This window comes from Pagrus pagrus (genome assembly GCF_965226575.1).
Source record: "Pagrus pagrus genome assembly, chromosome: 4".
Taxonomy (NCBI): domain Eukaryota; kingdom Metazoa; phylum Chordata; class Actinopteri; order Spariformes; family Sparidae; genus Pagrus; species Pagrus pagrus.
Genome location: NC_140188.1, coordinates 19,465,158 through 19,486,742, shown reverse-complemented (window position 1 = coordinate 19,486,742; position 21,585 = coordinate 19,465,158). Strand labels below are relative to the sequence as shown.

Sequence of the window (21,585 nt, the reverse complement as noted above, 5' to 3'; positions counted from 1 at the left end):
GAAGTTGTTTTCAATGAAGATAACTAATTCATCCAACCATTTTCAATGTCATGTCCGAAACCTAAGATGGCTTTTAACGAAGATGATGACATTTACCTGCAATGGCCAACTTACACTGCGCTTTGATGCCATCTGGCGGCCATGATGAACTATCAAAGGACAGGTACATTGACAAAATAACCGCTTGTGTCATCAAATTTAGGTGTATACGAATAGACCAGAGAGCCAAAACAACTCTGTTCTGCCCGGATACAATAAATTAATGGCTGTGCGAGGAGCATTGTTTCATGTTGCACTGCAAATACAAGACAGCTCTCTTGTAAAATACATGGGTTATTTTAAAAGTAACGGTCAGCATTGCGCATGCGCATAAAACTCAACCGCTCACCTCGTCGCGTTGCTTTACGTCTTTGCTGAAATCTCCAACGACACATATACATATATACTTATATATGTATATGTGTCTATTGGACGACAGGCATCAGAAATGTGAGAGACTCGCTGCTTCCTGTCCTGTGTGGGCCCACCCCACTGCAGTAACCCGGTTCAAGCAAACACGGAAGTATGTTGCAGATCCACATCTCGCCATTGCCGCCTGACGCAGAACTTCCCCAGTAAAACATCATTTCCCAGGATGCACCGCGCGTTCTAGTGACATCCACGCTACGATGAGGTGAAGCGGTTGTTTTCGTCTCGGTGTTTCTAGATTAGCTGCCTGTAAATTGAAGTGTCGCGGCGGTTACATCGGGGTAAACGCGGTGTATTTGGGTCGTAGGACATCCCTTCCCCTCTGGAGTTACTGCCAGACTGAGGGTTTCATCCCCGGCTTCGTTTTCGGTGAGTTTATCGCCATGTTATCATCTGTTCCCACCAGGCTAATAGCGCGAAGGTCGCGCAGCCTGTCACCGTGCAGTCGCGTGCTCCAGACCAGCGCAGGCGGCGCCGCATGCCAGAGCATCCGCGAGACACCGGCGGAGTCCAACCGCAACCCCATCGTGTCCACCTCCCGGGTCTCCAGGAGGGGCATTCTGGCTGAGGACACCGCTGGTACCAGTGTGAACCCAGCGGTGCAGTACCACCACCTCGCCCCTAGATGGCTGTCCAACCTGGAGAACCGCCGCAGCTCCTGGGCGGCTCTGGCCAGCAGAGGGCGCAACAACAACCAGTACTGGGAGGAGAGCGGGCAGAGCGGCGGAGGTGAGGGCCGGGGGACAGGTGGAGGATCGAGCCGGGCAGGAGCAGCATCTGTCGGTGTGCTGTCTGCTGCAGCCGTGGCGTTCTGCCTGAAGAAAGACTCTGACAACAAAGGTAGACTGTCATTGTGTTGTCATGGTAAAACTGGTTCATCTATTAATGATAGATGAGTTTTGTATAGAAAATATTATAAATTGATAACTAATTACAACCCATTTTGGCTTCAAAAAGTCAAATTGGCAGATCGATAATTTGGTAATGTGTATTTATCTGTATTGTCCTTGTGTAATGCTTCTGTATCTGTTTCTGTCTTTGCGATGACAAGGTGATGCTCTCCTGGAGGCAGCAAGGACCAATAACTCTCAAGATGTTGCCAGGTACCCTCACAACCCCCTCAAACACACACACACACACACACACACACACACACACACACACACACACAAACAAACACATTTTATCACACATGCACAATGCACATCATATTACCATAGTATGGATATGTATCCTTGGCTCACTCCATTGTCAACCACCCGATTTAAGGAGGTTACGTTTAGTCTTAATGCCAGAGAACAGCAAATTCTACCTTTATTTGTCATGATGACAGTAGACTTAATAAGTAAGCAAGTATCTGAATACTTCCGAACAATATGAACTGAACCTGTTATTTGGGGTGTTTTGAACAAAACCTCCTGCAATCATGATGTAAATTAGTTGATTTAAATTTTTCTAAATTTGATGGCTGAAGTGGAGCCTTAGCCATCGTGTTCACACTGTTCTTGCAGAGGAGGAAAGGAGGAACTACCTTGGTGGATTGTTCTTGGCAGCACAAATTTATAGAGTCTATCTTTAGTCTGTAGTTAAAATCAGTTGAGAATATTAGCAGGACTGTGTGATATTGTGATAAAATCACGAACGTAATATGACTGAGAAGTTGGTATTTGTAAAACAATGTATAAATATGAAATGGTACAATTTTCTTTGACTATGCTATAGAGTTGTCAGAAATATTGACACACCGCTGCAGTGCCCTTAAAGTGCCGCCTACTCACATCCAAATACCTTAAAAGCTGTTGTGCTTATCACACAGTTCACAAGCCTTGCTATATTTATCTTTGACTAAAAATCTAAACATTTTATGCCCTCAAAGTTGTCAGTTTTCCTTGTGCCATTGAACATGGCATCAAATATTGATATTTTTCAAAGTAATGTACAGGAGTCATAAATTTAAGTATCGTCAGAGCCCTACTATGTGAAATTAAATGACTAGTTTTGAGGTCTTACCTATTTTATTAGTGATTTTTTATTTTTTTGTCGGAGACAATATCCCCTGCAAGTTAAATCCAATTTCACCATTGTCTACATATCAAAATAAAAAGGCAGAAATAGTGCTACACTCTATTTTGTCATTGTCAACCTGAACGGCATTTAACTCCATTTACTTGAATAAAGAAACCCTTAGTAGCTCCATCCAGTGATTTTTGCAGTATGATATGTCATCTATCTATTAACCTGTAATGGGCTCTGGTAAGTAGAAAAGATTTCTGAATTTTCACTGTGAAATCTTTCATCTTATTTTGCCGCACAGCTCTTGTTAATTAGCCATCATCTTCTGCTCTTTAGTCTTGTTGATATTATGTAGGCTTTTATCAGCTGAGGCCAGTTTCTAGAACAGCCAGGATCATCTGCAGCATTGAAAGCACACAGTTCGATCACCTGTTGTTGTACTCCCACCAGTAACCACCAGGTGGAAGAAGAGGCCCATCTGTGTGTGTGTGTGTGTGTGTGTGTGTGTGTGTGTGTGTGTGTGTGTGTGTGTGTGTGTGGGTAAATGTGTGTCCGGAGAGGATGGATGTGACACTCGGTGACTCGGAGCTCCGTTTCAACCATGTGCCTCGATTTTTATTTATTTATTTATTTTTAAACACAAATTAAAATGTGGCCTTGCTCTGAGACTGATCTTAATTTGAAATAAATAGCCCCCTATTTCTCTACACAGGCAGAGAGCGTCAACAAAAGCCTCCCAAAAGCTGATAGTATTTCTCGGTCACATCTGTTCTTTCGATAATATGGCATTACAAATTGCGAGTAACTATGAAAACAGACAGAAGTCTTCACAGAGTAGTCAGAAGCACAAGCACGGGGTCATGATCCTACAATTTGTTTTTGAAACTCTGTGACACAAAAATATAAAAAAACAAAAAACAAGTGATATATATTAGCACATATGGTTCCATGGAGTAGTAAGTAGTAGCAGTAATCATTTAAATGTGTGTTAAATCTGTGCTTGTGTGTGTACAGCGTGTCGTTGGGTATTCATATCAGTGCACATGAGCACACTGTACATGTGTCTATCCATGTGTGTCTCCATTTGGTGGCTTAGGTTACCTTTATCCATGTGGCAGATGGTGAAGGTGAGAGTGTAGTGAGACAGTCAGCCAGACAGCACATCACAGATGTGTTAAGTGCTTCGGTTTAGTTTATAGAAGTGGTAGAGTGTCAGGGTGTGTCTGCTGACAGGCAGCGGAGTAGAGAGAGGTCTCGTTTTCACACAGGCTGCGTAAAAGCAGTTGTACTACAACTGCGGTGAAACATATTATAATGTTGAGGTAGCATTTTAACATCAATAAGTGTATGAAGGAGGGATCGACCGATACGGCCTTTTTCAGGGCCGATACCGACACTGATTATTTGTAATCATGGAGACTGATAACTGATATTTGGAAACTTTGGAAACATTTATTGAATAATCTCAGCAATTGGACACGAACAACACCAATACCGATAATCAGGTTCTGCACCCTGACATGGAGCTGTATTGGTGAGCCATTTTCCTGATACTTGCATTCAGACTAGGCAGTTAAAGCTGAGCCAGAGAGCTTCAGAGCTGAGTGCAGACCAGACAGAGGCCACTCTGTTGACTGTAAACACACACACTGTCTGCCTGCTCAGCACAAGAGACGACAGACGGATCACTTACACACACTCACACTCACACACACTTATAAGGACCGTGCCACTCCAGTACCTGATGTCATACCCTCGGGCAGAAGACTCTACACACACCTGGCTTATAGAAACAGACACATTAACTGGTCAAGGAGCAAGTGTGTGACATCATGAGCTGGTTTCATGCTGTTGTGTCTAACAAGGCATGTCTTTGATACAGTCACGGAGCAGATGGAAAACCATATCTCCATCCATTGTGCATCTTTTCCCTCTTAAGCATAAACAAATCTTTATTTTAGTATCATTATCTTGATATTTGTCTGTTAATACTATTTTGATACCACACTTGTTTAAGATGTCTACGATATGTTGAAGTTAGTAGCGATGTTAAATTAAAGCCACTTGTTTCTTTTCCCCATCAGACTGTTAAAAGAGGGGGTCGACCCAAATTGGAGCATAAACAAATCTTTATTTTAGTATCATTATCTTGATATTTGTCTGTTATTACTATTTTGATACCACACTTGTTTAAGATGTCTACGATATGTTGAAGTTAGTAGCGATGTTAAATTAAAACCACTTGTTTCTTTTTCCCATCAGACTGTTAAAAGAGGGGGTCGACCCAAATCACCGCCACCGCCTCGGATGGACCGCACTCATGGTTGCTGCCATGAACCGACAGCACAGGTCTGTGTGTTTCATCTATTGAACATATCACGTGTATTACAACTCTGAGACACCCTCCCTGGTGAGCATATGTAACAGTAATGTAGTGTCTGGGTACCACGCAGCTGTCTGCTTGAGTTAGCGTGTGAGCATATGTCATCCATGTCCCTGCTCTAGTTGTTACAGTAGGTCTTCAGAAGTGCAAAGTGCGACTCTCAGACTCACAGACGGTCTATACCCGGTCCCCCATCTCTCTGTCCAACAAATTAAATTAGCCTCCTGGCCCCCAGAACACACACAACACAGAGAGGGGCCGAGGTTAAGGCTGGGCCAAATCCAATTTAGAGATCTTTTTCTTCTTTTTTTTTTTTTTCTTCAACCATCAGGACTGTGTGGTCACTTTTTTTGTTTAAGGGCCTCATGTGCCTGTGAGAAGCATAATGTGAAATTTGTATATGAAAATGGGCTGAAATGAGCTTATACTTTAAATCTCAGGGTGATAGTTGCTCCTTCTTCATTCCTAATTAATGCTGCTGCATCTGAAACATCTGCAACTGTGAGTGTGAGTGAAATGTGAGACGAATCAATGTTTGCAGGCTTTGGAGCGCATGATCTGCGTTTTATATTAAAGTGTTCTAATACTTGAAGCTACAACAAGGAACTTGGATATTTTGTTAATTTTGAGGCCTCTGTGGACAACCATTGTAGTGTTTCCAGCGTAAAAACCACAAAATATAATGTCAAAAATAAAAATGATGTAAAGAAAAATCTCCTCCTGCTTCTTTTTAACTGGCCAATGTCCTACTCACTGTAACTTTGCCTGGTAAAAAGTGAAAACAGGCTCTTCCAGTCTGCATGCAGACCCTGTGGCAGGCTTTAAGAAAAACTAAACAGGAATAGTTATTCTTCTTGCTGATGGTCTTTTTAGCTTATGTAGATCATATAGAGGCATCCGGATTAAATTGAGACTGTTTCATAACCAGTTAAAAACTCCTTATAGTAGATTTAAATGTTATATAAAGTTAATGAAGTGTTGAAGCGCAGTCATTTGACAAATTTGATAATTTGTCAACAGTTTAAGTCCTATATGATGAGAAACAGCAAACATTCGCTGGTTCAGGCTCCTCAAATGTGAGAATTTGCCACTTTTACGTTGATTGTGAAAGAGATTCTGATGAGCATAGTTCACAATATTCAACCAAGATGATAATCAGTCATAAAGTTAATTGTAAGATTAATCATTATACTCTCCTGCACTCACTATCTAGTCTGTAATACGATCACATGGTTTGATTATTTCACTTTGTGTTGATGTTTGAGCTTCACTAAGTGTTAAATATTTAGATGACATGTGCTGAGCGATTGTCTGTCTTTGACAATTTGATGCATGTAATGTGTTTTTGGGTACAAATTTGGCTGTATGTGTGTTTGTGTCTGTACTCACTGTGTGTGTGTGTGTGTGTGTGTGTGTGTGTGTGTGTGTGCCACTGCCTCGTCTTGTGTGTACGTGTGTGTGTGTGTGTGTGTGTGTGTGTGTGTTATGAGTGCTATAACTCAGCGAGGCAGTGACACTCCTCTGTGTTTAATCCCGTCCTCCAACCCCCCAGTGAGCCGTCACTGCTGCAGGGAAGACAGAATATCGGTTCACACATATCAGTCACGCACGTCTCTCTTATACACACACACACACACACACACACACACACACACACACACACACAAGATTATATCCGCACGCACAACAAGTAAGGATGCATGTGCACACAAACACACAGACGAGGGGAGTTTATAGCAAATATCTTACAGGCCAACTGCCTATTACTCAGTCACACACAACTTTATTTGCAGCCGTTAAGTGAAAACACAGGGAACATTACTCATGAACAAGGTTTAGCCTGTAGCTAGAGTGTCAGTATGGATCTTATTGTTGAATTACTTCACCCCTCTCTCACACTGTATTTATATTTTCCTGGACCAGAAGTGATAACCGTGTGTCAGAGGCAGAGGATTTCACCGAGCTGACTGTTTATGGTGTTCACCAGGCAGCCTCTCTTGTGTTCGGGGGTCGAGGTGCGGCTGTGTGAGGGAATCAGGGGTGGAGTAGAGGGGTGTGTGTAAGAATTAAGGGTGAGACTTCAGGGGGGCGTGTGTTTGCTTAGCTTTGATGTGGGGCTAAATCAGGGAGGCGCAGGGCCTGGCCCACTGTTTGCACTCTTTAACGTACAATACCCATCTCCATCTCTCTTTCTCTCCCTCCATCCCTCCCTCGCTGCATTCACGTGCACAATGAGCGCTCAGCCGAGTGTAACGCCTGTTGACCGTTCCGACCTGTCGGCCGAGCGACTCGACAGGAGGGAGGGGTATGAAACCAGGAGGGATGATGGTATGAGAGGATGAGTGGCTCGTTGGGAAAGAGAGGAGAGAATGGTTTAGATGTGGAGAGAGAGTGATGTGGAGTGGGATTATGGGTTTGGGACTGGGATTAGCTGGATTTGAATAGTGATTGAATTCACCAGAGAGTTCCCACTGAAATATTATCATCACTTGGTCACGATACAACACCATTGTGATGGTAAGAAGTAAGTTATCATAAATTGGATATCTTTCTTTCTTCCCGGTACACTCAAACAATATTCCCTTACTGATAATATGATAAAAGACTGGAGGGCCTTCTATCCTGTGCCACATTAAAGCCACATTGAAGGGTTTTAAAATTGTAACAATTTTTAATATGTACACTGCCAACATTTTCAGCAAAATAGTAATTATCCTAAGGATACAAATGAGAGATCCCTATCACCTTGATTTCAGTAGCTGTGGAAAGCTGGACATGAACTTCACCATTTTAACACTGCACAGCCAGTTAAACAGAGAAAAGGGTTGAAGTGGGTAGATGGATAATCAGGAGCCATTAATTATCCCAAAAATGAAAATTCAGTCTTTAGCTCCTCTGCCCCAAGTTTTGTAGTCCACTAAACATTTCTGAAGCTTCACGGCAAAATACTGTTGCAGCATTTTCCTGAACAACTGAAGTAGATTTGGACTTGTTTTAAAACATAAAAAAACATTGTGTAGAGTCAAGTTCATGCACCCATTTCAGATGGGGTGCACTAACGCTTTTAGTTAAGCAGCTACAGTGAAGATTTCGGGGTAAAAAGGGAAGTAAATGACAGCTTTTCAAATCAGTTTGGGCTCTTGGGGCTTCCACAGATTTGAATTACATTGGACAATCAGTATTGATACATTTCTTATTTCTTTTTTTGTTTTTCAACCCTTGTTCAAAAAATGACAAATAAATTTACCTTATACCCTGAAGTTAGCATGCTAACCAGCTCGACCTGACCCTTCCTGTCTTGTGATACCACTCTTTACCACAAGAGCAATAGAGGGTTGGTTCAGTCGTCCACTGCTGCTTGCTAGCATTCCCCATCTCAACACTTCGCTGGTGCTCTGAAGTCCCAGTCCGGATCACTAGCTGCACAACTTACTGGTTGAACTAGCTATGGGCAGCTACAGTTAGCAGCAATTAGCGGTTCCTCTGGTGATACGCTGCCTCCCGGAGTATGAATTCAATGGGTTGTCAATTCATACGTATTGCACCTTTTAAAACAAGTACCCATCTACTTCAGTTATGGTGAACTTGTCTTTTAAAATGCTATAAAGGAGGTTGGTCTTTGAAACATTATACTTATATTGTCCCAGCTGTTATTGTTTTGTTGACTACATTTCACAGTATGAGCTGTAGATACAGAAATACACTCACAATGTTGTATGGGCTACCTGTTGGCCATCCACCCCTGATGGGCACCTTATGAAATGGTTGTTAAGTTGTGCCCAACAGCAGTGATTTGAGTCATGATGCCATGGGGTAAATGGTTTTCCACAGGACTGCCCAGTAAGGTAAAAGGGGCTGTTTACCTGGATGGATGGATGGATGGATGGATGGATGGATGGGTGAGTTTCGATTAGTTTGCAAGTTCTTTGTACAAAAAGTAAAACATTGGAGTGTATTTTTTTATAAGCTGAGGATATTTGCCATCTCATTTAGGTTTTCTAAATGTACAGTACATGTTATACAAAAAAAAAGAAAAAGAACACTGCGAAGTACATGCCGCTAAATAAAATTACATGTTGAAGAATCAGGCTATTTGGCTTACATGAAAAAGTAACAAAGTGCAGTGAAACACTCTTCCTGGCATCTATGTGACCCCAGGTGTGCACCAGATGAGATGAGGTCAAGTGAGGTCCAGCGTCTGGGCCAGGTGGTCAGAGACATGGATGGTCAGTTCAGCTCAGGTGTCTATTATAGCCCAGGAGAGACGGAAGCGTCTGTTTCCTGTCTTCCCTCCGGGGCAAGGACGGGAAACTAACACCAGCTCCAAGCAGAAACACCAGTCACCTGCTGGTAAACCTCGGCACCGGCTCAGAATCATCCAACCAGCTTGATAAGTTAAGAGTGATCATTATTTCAAGATCTCGGTACAAGAGGTAGATGGTGGTACAGCAGAGAGAACATTCTTTAACTCGTTTAAATTTCAAGCATTTGTTCTTTTGAATTTTCTTTCAAGAAAATAAAATAATCTTGTAATTTACAGATAATGTTGTTTCGGTCTCTATAACATCGTATTAGGAAGCCTGTAATTTTAACTTTTGGCCCAGTCCTTTAAAATTGGAGTTTAACCTAATTAACCTCTGCATGCCTTCAGTTTGGCCTCAAATTAGTGCTGCAACTCTCCTCCTAAATGTCTCAAATAAAGTTAGCTACTTGATCATCAGTTGATTAGTAAAACTATAAACTGTTTTCAAAAGCTCATTAGTTTTAGCACTATCCTGTGTAATTAAATCTCCCTCTCTTTCATCTTTTTAGCTGCACTTCCCTCCTTTCATCCACTCCTCCTCCTTCTCCTCCTCCTCTCTGCCGTTTTCCTCTCTTTATCCCTCTGTGTTTACCTTTCTGATGCCATTAACCCCTTTTCACACTATCTCATTTCTTCACACAGTCCTGACCAACCTCGTGTGACCAACCGTAGTTTGAGTTTGTGTGCGTCTGTATGTGTCTCGGAGGATGCATCCATGTGTTTGTAGAAGTGCTTGCGAGGGTGAGAGGAGAGCCCTCTGTGGGTCACGGCCCCCCTGCCGCCCCCAGCCACAGTGATACAGTAACAAAAGGGGACCCCCCGATAGTCCTTTATACCCCCTCAGCAAGGTCAGACACAAAGACCTGGCCAGGCTGTTCTCAGCCTCGCTCTCCCACAGGAACACACATGTTCTGTAGTCATGAAACAAACTACCAAAATCTGCTCAGATTTGTATTATGTGATAAAGGGAAATTTGGCTTATTTCAAATAGATAATTCACAATACTAGAAATTTAGTGGTCAATACCAATGCCAGAGAAATTCTATGATTCTCAATATGCAATGTGATACCACAGTAAAAAACAAAACAAGAAGGTTTTCATAATATCGAGGTATATCTTATCGCGCAGTATGGTCAAAAATATTGTAATATTATTTTAAGGCCATACCGCCCAGCCCTACTGTACTGATATCACAACACACATCGATACCAGATTTCATTTGGAGCTGAAACTATTATTAAAATATATAAATCGGTCACAGACTATTTGATAATCTTAAAGTAAAAATGACACTTTCTAGTTCCTCTATCCCATGTAAAAGTAGACTAAGTATTTTTGTGTTTAGATGGAGGAATCAAGCAATTTGAATATGTAAGCTCTCTCTATTTTGTTAAAAGCATTTTATACAGTAATTAATTTGAAAAAAATGCAGGGTCGTGGCGCCCCAGTAGCTCAGTGGAGTGTGCAGCCCATGTACAGAGGCTATGTCCTCTCTCTCATCCCCATTTCCTGTCAGTCTTCCAGCTGTCCGATCCAATAAAGCCATGAAAAAGTCCAATAATAATAATAATAATAATAACAAATATTCTGATTTATCTTTCATTCCTAATTCCATATGTTGACACATGCTTCAAATATTTTACTGCTTCAGTCTCTCGTCAAACCCAGTGTTTTATATTTTTGTTGCATTTTGTCCTTTTAAAATATCCTCAGATTTGAGAGTTGACTCACGCAGTTGCGCCATCGTTCTTAACCTCATACCTCCTTCACGTCAGTACTCATTCTGAAGAGCACAGGTTATCCCAGAGAGAAGCCTGTTATGTGGTGTAGTCGCTCTAAAACGTCCACCTCATCCTCCTATGAACAATCATTTTGCTTCATTTAAGCCCTTTCAGGCCCCATGCCATAACCATTTAGGTGAAAATGATCCATCACTCCCGTCCAGGCTGCATTACATAGTCACAGGTTTAATGACAGCCGGCAGCGTACTGGCAGGGTTCATGTTTCGGCCATTGCCCCTGCTCTCGCTCTCATTCGGCACAGACTAGCTGGCTAGCTTCTGTGTGTATTCATGTGCATGTCTGTGTCTCAATGTCAAAGCCACTGCTCATGTTCATGGTGGTAAAAAGCGTGTGCTGGTGTGTTCTGTAGACGGAGAGACAGTACCTGGAATGTCCGTTGGGTCACAGTGAGTGGTGTTGCCGAGGTACTCGTGTTTGTTCTATAAGGCTGTACGCTCCAATGAAGGGATACACACAAACACCCACTACGACACACAAACCCCCCCAACGGCGCCGGAAACAGGCCCGACCCTTGCCCCTTCAATGTGCACATATGTACATGTTACGAAGCAGACAAGTGTGTAGTGAAGGGAGGGAGGGAGGGAAGCAGCTATTGGAGTGTATCCATCACATAGGGACAGACTAGAAATGGAAGTAAATCAGGTGAAAGAGTCTTTGTGTGGATAAATGCATCTGCATATGTGTACAGCTTGTTTGTTTTCGAACTATGAGGTCGGAGATGCTCTGTTTAAGGGTCATTGTTATGTTTGAAGACGTCATAAAAGAAGTCTCGTACAGTCCTGCATCCTACTTCCTTTAACCTGTCAACACATTCAGGTGCTGTGGCCGATAATGTTGCCTGTGTTTTTAGAAAAGAGTTCCCTATTCCATTTATACCGAGGTAGCTATCCTTATAATATGTCAGGTCCTTGCAATAAGTATTAGTTAATAGCTAATAAGGCCAGATGATATAGGTGTAAATAATAGCTTCATAAACACATTTATTGTTAGATAATAAGACACTTATAAGCACTTGTGAAAGATTGCTTAAGAACATTAATTAAAGCCTTTTATATGACTGTAATAGCATTACAAGCACATTTATTCAGTTTAACTAACTTACCTATTATGCCTTTGTTAAACCTTGTTGTTGCTTTAATGAGATTAATACATACTTCATTACAAGGTTCATAAGTCCTTTGATATACACTTATTGATCTTAAAAAACTTTTAATTCTTTTTTAGACTAAAAGGATTAAACTCAAATGTGTGTCATGCCATTATAAACAAGTGTAAGGAACTCATAAGGCTTTTATAAACATTCTTCAGCAGACAAGGTCAGTGATTCCCAAAGGTTGGGCCACGTTTTAAATGCTCAATTTTGTGATTTAGTTTCAAATTACACTCAAATACTTATGATTAAATAATCACTTGAAACAATAATTCTGAACTGGTGAAACGAGGTAGTTAAATTACAAATTATTCACTATTTATTCAACCTGTTTTTATCCGGTGTTGTGTTACAGTCTTTTTCCTGTTAATATGCAAGCAGTGGTGCAGGTTGAGGTCAGTACGTGGCTTTGGAGGGCAACAATATTTGAATGAGGACCAGACTTCGTCACATCACAACGTATCTTGTATTGCGTCAATGACAGGATCTGCGTTTGTGTGGGCCACAGAAGATTTTCTGATTTCAAATTGGGCCACGTCATTCTGAAGTTCGGGGATGGCTGGTCTAGACTGTCAAAACGTTTCTTTATAGTGGGATTAAAAATGTCTTATAATCGAACTATTAAGGTGTTGATGATGCTTTTAGTCTCACTAATGCATGCTGTTTATAAGTGTTGGACGTATGTGGGCCTTATTACCTGTTAACTACACATTATTAATATCACCAAAGATGTTAGTCATATCGCCATAGACTTGGTTGTATCTTTCAGCATTGGTGGCTGTAAATTCTGAATTATAACTGTGGAAAGCGTCTGTGCACGTTATTACACGCATTTAAATGTGTGTGTGTGTGTGTCTTTTCTTTTCTTCCAGTGTGGTGAAGGTTCTGCTGGAAGCCGGTGCCGACCCAAGCGCCGGAGATCACTTCAACAATGTTTACGACACCTCGCGGGAGAAAGGCATCCACTCACTGGAAGGTAAAAGAAAAGAAAAAAGGAAAAAAACACTTTGTGCCTGTGTGTGCACATTCATCACACGTGTTTGTGTGTGTGGTTGCTTTATTACACATATGAATCCTAAGTGTTGAACCAGATATTATGAGACATTATGATTTGCATAAAGATTTGCATATATGTACATGTTTCATTTCTTCTGTATTATTTGTTTTATATGTTCTGTGACAAGTAGTGTGTGTTTTATTAGTTTTTCTTCCAAGCTCACACACATACGCAGACAAGATGGCACAAGCGCGCACACACACACACACACACACGCACACACACACACACACACACACACACACACACACACACACACACACACACTTTACCCCCCCTAGTCTGTGTTGGGTTTCTGCAGACATATTTATATGGGATATGTATATTGCAGACATTTATATGGCTGTCAGGTTTGGGTCCACGTGGGGCCGGCGTAGCGTGGGGAAGCGTTTCCCAGACGCACACTGATGGATGGGCTAGGGGGGCCTGTGCGACGCTTTATTGGGTTAGCTATGATTATCCCGCCCTGTCTCTCTCTCACACACACACATGCACACACACACAACTGAGAGAGTCTGCCAGAGAGATAGAGAGAAAGAGTGGGATGGATGGAGGAAGGGAAAGACTGATGAAGGAAGGAAAAATGAAAGGAGGAAGGCAGTGAAAGAACGAGCGAGGGGAAGGGAAGAAGGCAGAGAGCGGCGGTGGGTGGAGTGAGGGTGAGGTTAAAGATGGAGGAGAAGGAAGAAGATGTGGATGTTTGGAGGGGTGATGAGGGGAGGGAGGGAGGGAGAGATTGGAGGAAATGGGTCGGCTGATGAGGGAGGGAGAGGAAGTCAGGAAATGGATGAGACAAAGTTATTGGGATAGAGGGAGTAGGGAGGGAGGGAGGAAGAGGGTGCGAGTGATGAAAGGAATTGATGGATACCGAGGAGGAGAGGAAGGAGGCGGAAAAAATAAAAATGGATGATGGAGGAGTGGCACTAGATGAGTGCTCTTATGAAAAAGAGAAGTAAGGAGAGAATGATAGACTGTCCCTATTATTAGTAAGGAGCGCAGCAAAGGAGACCCTTAAAACGCAACGCACATTATTTCTATCATGTCGGACAGTTGAGCTTAAATCTGTGAAAATGAACAACTCGAGTAAAACTGGAAACAGGAAAGACAATTTTGTAGTCTGCAGTGTTATCGTTGTCACACTTTGTGGAGCCTTAACATTGACTGTAAATAGATTAAAGAAAGTTCTTCCAGATTTGGAAGCTCAAACATTTCCAGTTAAAGTTGTGTGTTAATTCATCATCAGAGTTTCACTGGTTGCATCTCAAATTGGAGCCGTGTCTGTCCTCCTTTTGACAAATCAATTTTGAGTAGAAAGTCATTAAAAGTAAAAAATCTTAAATGAATCATGTTCCCATCAGGCTTTTTTGTGTGTTTGATTTCTGTTTGTCTTTAGTTCTAATCTTTCTTCTCTCTCTATGTTTTGCTCTCTGTTCACTAACCCTAATCCTGCAGTACTCGTGTCCAGAGAGGATGAATTCAGCAGCAGGCTCAGCAGCAGGGCCGGCTTCCGTGGCTGCACAGCACTTCACTATGCTACGCTGGCTGATGACCCCCGCACCGTCAGCATGCTGCTAGAAGCTGGTATGTAATACCCCACCCAGCCCAACCTCATCCCTAATCTCACTGTAGAATCCACAACAGACCTCTGGGGGTCTAGATATTTACGCACAGAGAATAAGATGTTTCTGTGAGCAGTTCTACATCATGGTGGTGTGAGTTGATTCTCTAACACGCACCTAAATTGTGAGTAGTAGTAGTCTTGCCTTCGCTGTGGCTCATTATTCCACATTTGATTTGATTTGATTTGATTTGATTGACATGCTCCATCCTGATCACTTATAATACAGAGAAAGCGAGGGAGAGTTTGGAGGATTTTTCACCACCCCTTGCTTAGAAGTCCATAAGGAATAACTGCAAAAAAAAAAAAGATGCAGCTGTGACTTGAACTCAGTCAGTCTCAGCTAAAACAAACAGACAGAACTCAATTATATCGTCCACCAGAAGGGAAAAGTCTCTCTGGTTTAACACAATGTCTTTATCTGTTGTTAGGCTGTGTAATGGTCAGTCTATATTTGACAGCTGCTTTGCTCATTATATTCCTGTGTGTTTATGTGTTTGTTAGTGGTCAGTTTTCAGTGATATTTGGTGTCGAAGTGGGAATAACAGAGTCGCATGATTCGATGCGATATGATTCACGATACGCTGCTGCCGATAATAATAGTATCACGATACAGAGATTCTGAGATAATCGATACATTGCAAGAAAATCATCTAATGATTGATTACGATATCTGTCTGACTGAAGAACACTAAAGGCAGGAAATATGTATTTATTCACTGCATTGTGCTGTCAGTTTCACAGAATTTGACACAAACTGAGATGAAAGTGTACAAAAAGTGCACAGTGTCATAGCTTAGTACCTCCTTATCACACACTGACGTCAACATGTCCATGTTGACATGTGCCACCATTCCAGTGTACAGCATGTTTTAAATACAAATATCAATATTTGGTGCCAACATATTGATAATCATATCTGGAGAGGAAAAAAAAAAAGTGTAGAAGTAAAATTACACTGGAAAACAATTCAAAAATAAATTAGGCGTGTCTTGCTTGTAATAGACAAAGACTTTAAGTCTTGTCAATAAAATAGTAAAGGATATTATTAAATATTACATGTTTTATTTTTACTATACTGGAATCAGAGTGCCATGGATGTTCCCTTCGTGCTGACATTTTATAAGCTGCTAGACTCCTCACTCATGGAGTGTGACTTTTAAAAAAAAGCCTCCAGTCCAAGTACATAAAAAAAAAACTGCCTGTAAAACACATTAAAACTCCCATTTATTTTGTTCAAATGTTACTCTCTAGGTGACCGTACAATATAAACTATTTCGATTTCCTGACTAGAAATAAGACTGCTGTCCAAAATAAGTTTCAGTTCTGCTCATATCCTCCTGAACAGATTTTTGCCATTTTTTATTTCTGGCACTTTTCACAAGACTTTTTCGCTCCTTTTTTTAACACATTTTATTTGAAACTAAATGAGCCACTTGATGTCATATGGTTTGATTTTGCATATAGAGTTACATGGATTAACACACATTTGTGTTCATTTATGGACTAAGATTGTTTCTGTGTTGTTAATTCATGTGAGAGAATTACTAATTCTATTGTTCGATTTATTAATTTGAGGAAACAAATGACTAACTCAAGGCTACCAGTTTTATCACGGCACATGCCGACCTCCTTACCTTAATCTCTGCTATCCAAACTAAATGGTCTCATTCAGCCTTCGGAGCTGCAGGCAGAATCGTCTCCATCAGCTTTAAAAAGCTCTCCATGTATCATCATCTTAACGCTTCCACCCCCGAGTAATATAAACAGTATTACAAAGCTCATTTGAAATTGATCACTTGTTCATACCCCCTCTCCATTCACCCCCATTACACTCGCACCTGTCGTTGACTCAGCTCCACCGACACACACACACACACACACACACTCTCAGACCCTCGGGGCAGAGTATCCCCCTCAGTTTCCAGGCGAGCAGCTCTTAAACAAGCTCGGCCTAGTTGAACTGTGACCTCCGCACAGAACATGCCCTTGGGGTAACTCCACAATCGCAGGATGTGTGTGTCTTTGTCAGTATGTATGTGTGTGTGTGTGAGAGCATGTGTGTTTGTGCACTCAAGCCTCCATTTCATGAATTAAAATATTCATATATTCATGTGTGCTTTTATCCTTTTGTTTAAATTTGTTCACATCTGTTTGAGTTTTAACTTGGTGGACATTTGTAGCTTTTATGCTGATACCTTTTTGATCTAAAAACACTCAATTTTTTGGATCAAACACCCTGACCACCATCACAATACACACACACACAAGCTAGTATTAATGTCTTGTTTATGTTTATGATGGATGGTGCATTCAAAGCTCTGTCTGCCCGTCTCACCCCTGCGTCTGTGTACGCTTAAACAAATCACTTCGTCTAACTCGATCAAATGTTCTGCAGACGCATTTTTGAATTAAAAAGGTAAGAAAATTCACAAAGCAGAGACATTTGTTTTAAGACAATTGCATTAAAGACGGGGTGGGGTTGTTCCTCGTCGGGGTTGGCGCCACCATCACGGCCAATAGCAATCATGGCATCACAGGCTTTGAATCACAAACACATTACTGTCCATGTGCATGTGTGATTCTGTGTGAATGGTCGCTTAATTACAGACTTTTATACACATTTTAAAACAGGTTTGATTATTCTTGACAAATCTTATTTCATTTCCTTTTTGTAGCCTCCTATCCACCTTTTTTTTAACATCATCACAAAACTATCTTATAAACAGTGACAGCTTCAGGACATCTATGAGGATTTGGGTGTGATTGTGCGTCTTCCCCTCATGTATGTGTGCATTGTCTCCTCTACCTTGTTATTTCCCCTGTGTTTGTGTGCGTCCGTGTTACTCTACCAGCCGTGCATTTGCTCTTTTGGCCTTCGCCGGCCCTCGTCTCACATCTCCATCCATCACAGTCTCCAGGCCCACCCTCGGGCCTCTCCTTGGCCCACAGTCCCTCGCACTACCTGCCGAGGCTCTCTAGCTCCTCCCCAGGCTCCACATCAGGCCCGTGGCCAGGGGCACTCGGTAATGGACAGCTCCGTAGGTGGTAGGAGGCCAGAGGAGACACACATGCTCACAGAAGCACACAATACAGATACAAGGACACACTCACACACGCACAAAGAGCAGCAGGGGCTCTCTCCCACCAGCTGCAGTGAAAGAGAGGGAGGAGGAAATAGGAAAGAGGAGGGGACTCCTAATAGGCATAACTAAAGCACTCCTAATGAAGGGATCCTGTGTGTGTGTGTGTGTGTGTGTGTGTCTGTGTGTCTGTGTGTGTCTGTTTGTGTGAGTGTCGTTAGAGTTGATCCTGTTATAAAGTGCTATGGCCCAGAGGGTTGGCCTGATATTAAAGCCCTAAATGATGCTATTTATTATGTCCTCTGTGTGTGTGTGTGTGTGTGTGTGTGTGTGTGTGTGTGTATGTGTGCTTTATTGCTTTCCTCCCTCATGTTTTTGGTGGGTGGATGGAGGGGGTTAGCGGTGTTTTGTTGTCAGGATCGATAGCTTCGTGAGCAGGTCACAAAATTTAAGGGTTTATCGATAATCATCACAGTGATTATTAGTCTCTGTGGTCGGTGCTCGGAGCAATAGGAATGACTAGCACCTGTATTGATTACATACACTGTTACAGTATTCTGAGTGAAGCTCACTCAGAAAAACTTCAGATGGGTCTTCTGGTTCTTAATGTACCATTCAACATCCTGTCGTACAGCACGGTGGTCACTAATATGGTTGTCCGCGTCATGTTCAGTTTTGGTGCAAATATCTGCCCTCGTCAGCTGAAAGGGTACAGTGGAAACCTCCATCGATAGACCTGGTTTGATAAAATTCTTAGGAGTTAGGAGTTTTGCTAGTGATTCATTTTAATCATCTAACAGAGATTTCCATGTATTCACTGCTGACGCATCATTAGAATGACACATTTTATGTCTCCAATGAGTTTGCTCTATGATTTTCTAACGCTTCCTCTCAGGAGTGTCACTCGTGTCTTGAATTGCATTACGTCCTCAGACTGGCTTGAGTGTTTGGTTAGTATGGGAGTTTAGGATTTCTCTATACTGGTGCTAAGTTGGTGCCAAGTTGGTGCCAAATGTCTTGTCAATAAAATAGTAAAGGATATTATTAAATGTTATATGTATTATTTTTACTATACAGGAATCAGAGTGCCATGGATTTTCCCTTCTTGTTGACATTCGTTAAGCTGCTAGAATCCTCACTCATGGAGTGTGACTTTTTTAAAAAAGCCTCCAGTTTTGTCCTTCTTTGGACCGAGTTTCAGGACAAGGGAATGTTTGTTACTTGGTGTTCTGGACCTGGAGGTGGGCATGTGTTGGCTGAATCTACTGTAGACCTAAGCTGCATATTTGTATTTGTATGTGGTGTGATGGCTGTCATGTTGTGTCCTTACAGAAGGACTGCTTTCCATCCTAAAAAAAAAAAAATCCAAGTATATTTTTCAAGTATATGTACTGCATTTTTGTTGGAGGCTAAGTGATGGAAATCTTCAATTGTTCATGTGGAGGCACGAGTGTGTTGGTGACTCTGGCCTGAGAGCGGTGGCACAGGTCAGGGCAGAAGGCACTGCTAACTGCCCTCACTGACAAGCCGGCCACTGTCCAGTCCTGGCACACTTCACCCGTGCTGTGACATTATGTTTTTTTAAAGATGATCCGTTTAACAAAGATTTCCTCCATTTGACCCCGACTGCTGTGTTGAAGTGTGTGTTCTTGTGTCTCAAAAGGCCCCCAACCTGCAACAACCTGCAGTGTGTATAGATTGTATAATAATCCCGGGTATTGGTGTGCGGATGTAGGGGTCAAAGAGTGTGTTATTGGCACGCGTTGCAGATATGAAACCCCCTACAGGGTCATTGCGGGGCCCTCCTGCTTCACTGCAGTTAGTCTCAGTGACCCCTGAACCATGTGACCTCTCACCCCAAACCCCTACTCTCTGGATCGACGCGTTGACCCTCCTGCTGAGGTGCTGTGTGCACATTCTTATTGTAAAAGATGAGGATATTTTATAAAAAGATGATTTTATAAGTGTCTACAAACACTATTTTTCTAATGTTTGAACTGTTGATTCGTCTGTGTTTATCATACAGGTGCCAACCCCCTGCAGACCAATGGTTTGGGACACACAGCACGGGCCTACGCTAAGGAGGGAGACGTGAGCACAGTGCTGCAGGAGTGGGAGGGCAAGGTACGACACACTCATCACACTCATACAGACACAAACACTAATTTCATTGTTCTTCCATACAAGCTGTGCAGAATGTTCTGCAATTAAAACAGCATCAGTTTCCATGCACACACACATACACACAATGTTTTGATACTGTAGCTGTTTCCTGCAGCCTGGTCTGAATGACTCGGCACAATTCACTCTACAGACATCTGTGTCATTTAGTTGCCTTCATGCACACAGACACACTCTCCTCAGGAGGTCTGTGTGTGTCCGGTGACTGAGTGACAGGTGCTATTGAGGATGAGAGATGTGAAAGATGGTAGAGGTTAACTGAGGTTAAAAACATCTGCTGAAGTTGGATTATCTATCAACTTTATATAGATTTTTGTCATATGGTATGAGATATAATCCGGATTTGTCTTTGTAATTTTGTGACTAAGTTTAAATGTTTATTTTTTACCTTGATTTTATCATCATTTTACATTGAAATTACAATAGTCAGTGCACGCAGCCAAGACAGACGGTGCTGAAGTTGTAATATTTATTAATACACAGGATTTTTCAAGAAGCGTCCTTTACTCAACATATAATCATGCAATAGTCATCATTCACTTTCTCAATTGATGTTTCCAGTTGTCTCCAAAATAATGTCACATTATTAATATCAACGTATTTGGTCTAAAATGCAGTGATAAAATTATGTATTTCCTATTGTCATCCCATTAAATTCATGTCAGGTTGGTCAGATGAATCGACATACACATTCTGCACAAATAAGGGCATGTACATCACCACAAACACCAAAAATACACTAAGAAAGCTGTAGGTAAACTGCAAAATACTATTTCTTTTTTTTACAGTTTTTGTTTAAATATGATTTAAATTGGGAAGTCTGATTGAGGCTTAGTTAGGTTTATAAATGCTACACAATCTGCTGAGCAAAGGGACTCCTCTCTGCTGAGCTTTTGGTATTTCACAGGGGTTAAGTAGTAGAAGAGGGGTCTGCTGTTTTCTTAAATAAAACTTGAGTTATCCGTAGTTATCCACCAGCTTGACAGCAGGCCAGAGCTAAGCAAGATGGAGAGAGAGAATAAACAGCCTGCCTCCACTGCAGGGTGAAAAGCTGGAGTCTGAGGAGACAAAGAGGAGAGGATGAATGAGTCATGGGGTGGCTAAAGAAAGAAATAGAGGGGGTGTGAGTGTAAAAATGAGGGGGGCGAAAAGATTTCGGAGAAGAGAGATCAAGTCAGCAGAAAAGAGGAGATGGGGTTAGAGGAGAGAAGGCTGATGGAGGTAGAAGAAGGTGTAAAGTGGATAACTGCTGGAAAATGGGAGGGAAATTTTTGGATGAAGTTGGAGGAAGAGAGTGTAGGGAGAAGTAGAGAATAGAAAGTATGTTGGATCATTTTAAAAGTTTCACTCCAAGGGTTTAAAAATGTGATACCTAATTTAACAAAACGATTGTTGATTGATTATGGAAAATGAAATAATTTCAAGTAACAAAAATCATCTGCAAAATCACTGCATCAAAACTTAAAATGAATAATGTATTGATATACATTTTTACCAATATTCACATTTGTTTAAAGCCCAACAGA

General features: G+C 41.7%; 1 protein-coding gene across 1 annotated transcript in view; it reads left to right on the top strand.

The window, feature by feature from the left end:
* The first annotated feature begins 553 nt into the window (after positions 1-553).
* clpb (ClpB family mitochondrial disaggregase) overlaps positions 554-21,585 on the top strand; it is a 34,443-nt gene continuing 13,411 nt past the window's right edge. The window contains exons 1-6 of the mRNA XM_084350108.1: positions 554-1,308; positions 1,520-1,571; positions 4,744-4,830; positions 12,993-13,096; positions 14,630-14,758; positions 19,905-20,002. Coding sequence (XP_084206234.1) covers positions 852-1,308; positions 1,520-1,571; positions 4,744-4,830; positions 12,993-13,096; positions 14,630-14,758; positions 19,905-20,002 — 927 coding nt within the window. The 5' untranslated portion in view covers positions 554-851. The remainder of the gene's footprint in view (positions 1,309-1,519; positions 1,572-4,743; positions 4,831-12,992; positions 13,097-14,629; positions 14,759-19,904; positions 20,003-21,585) is intronic.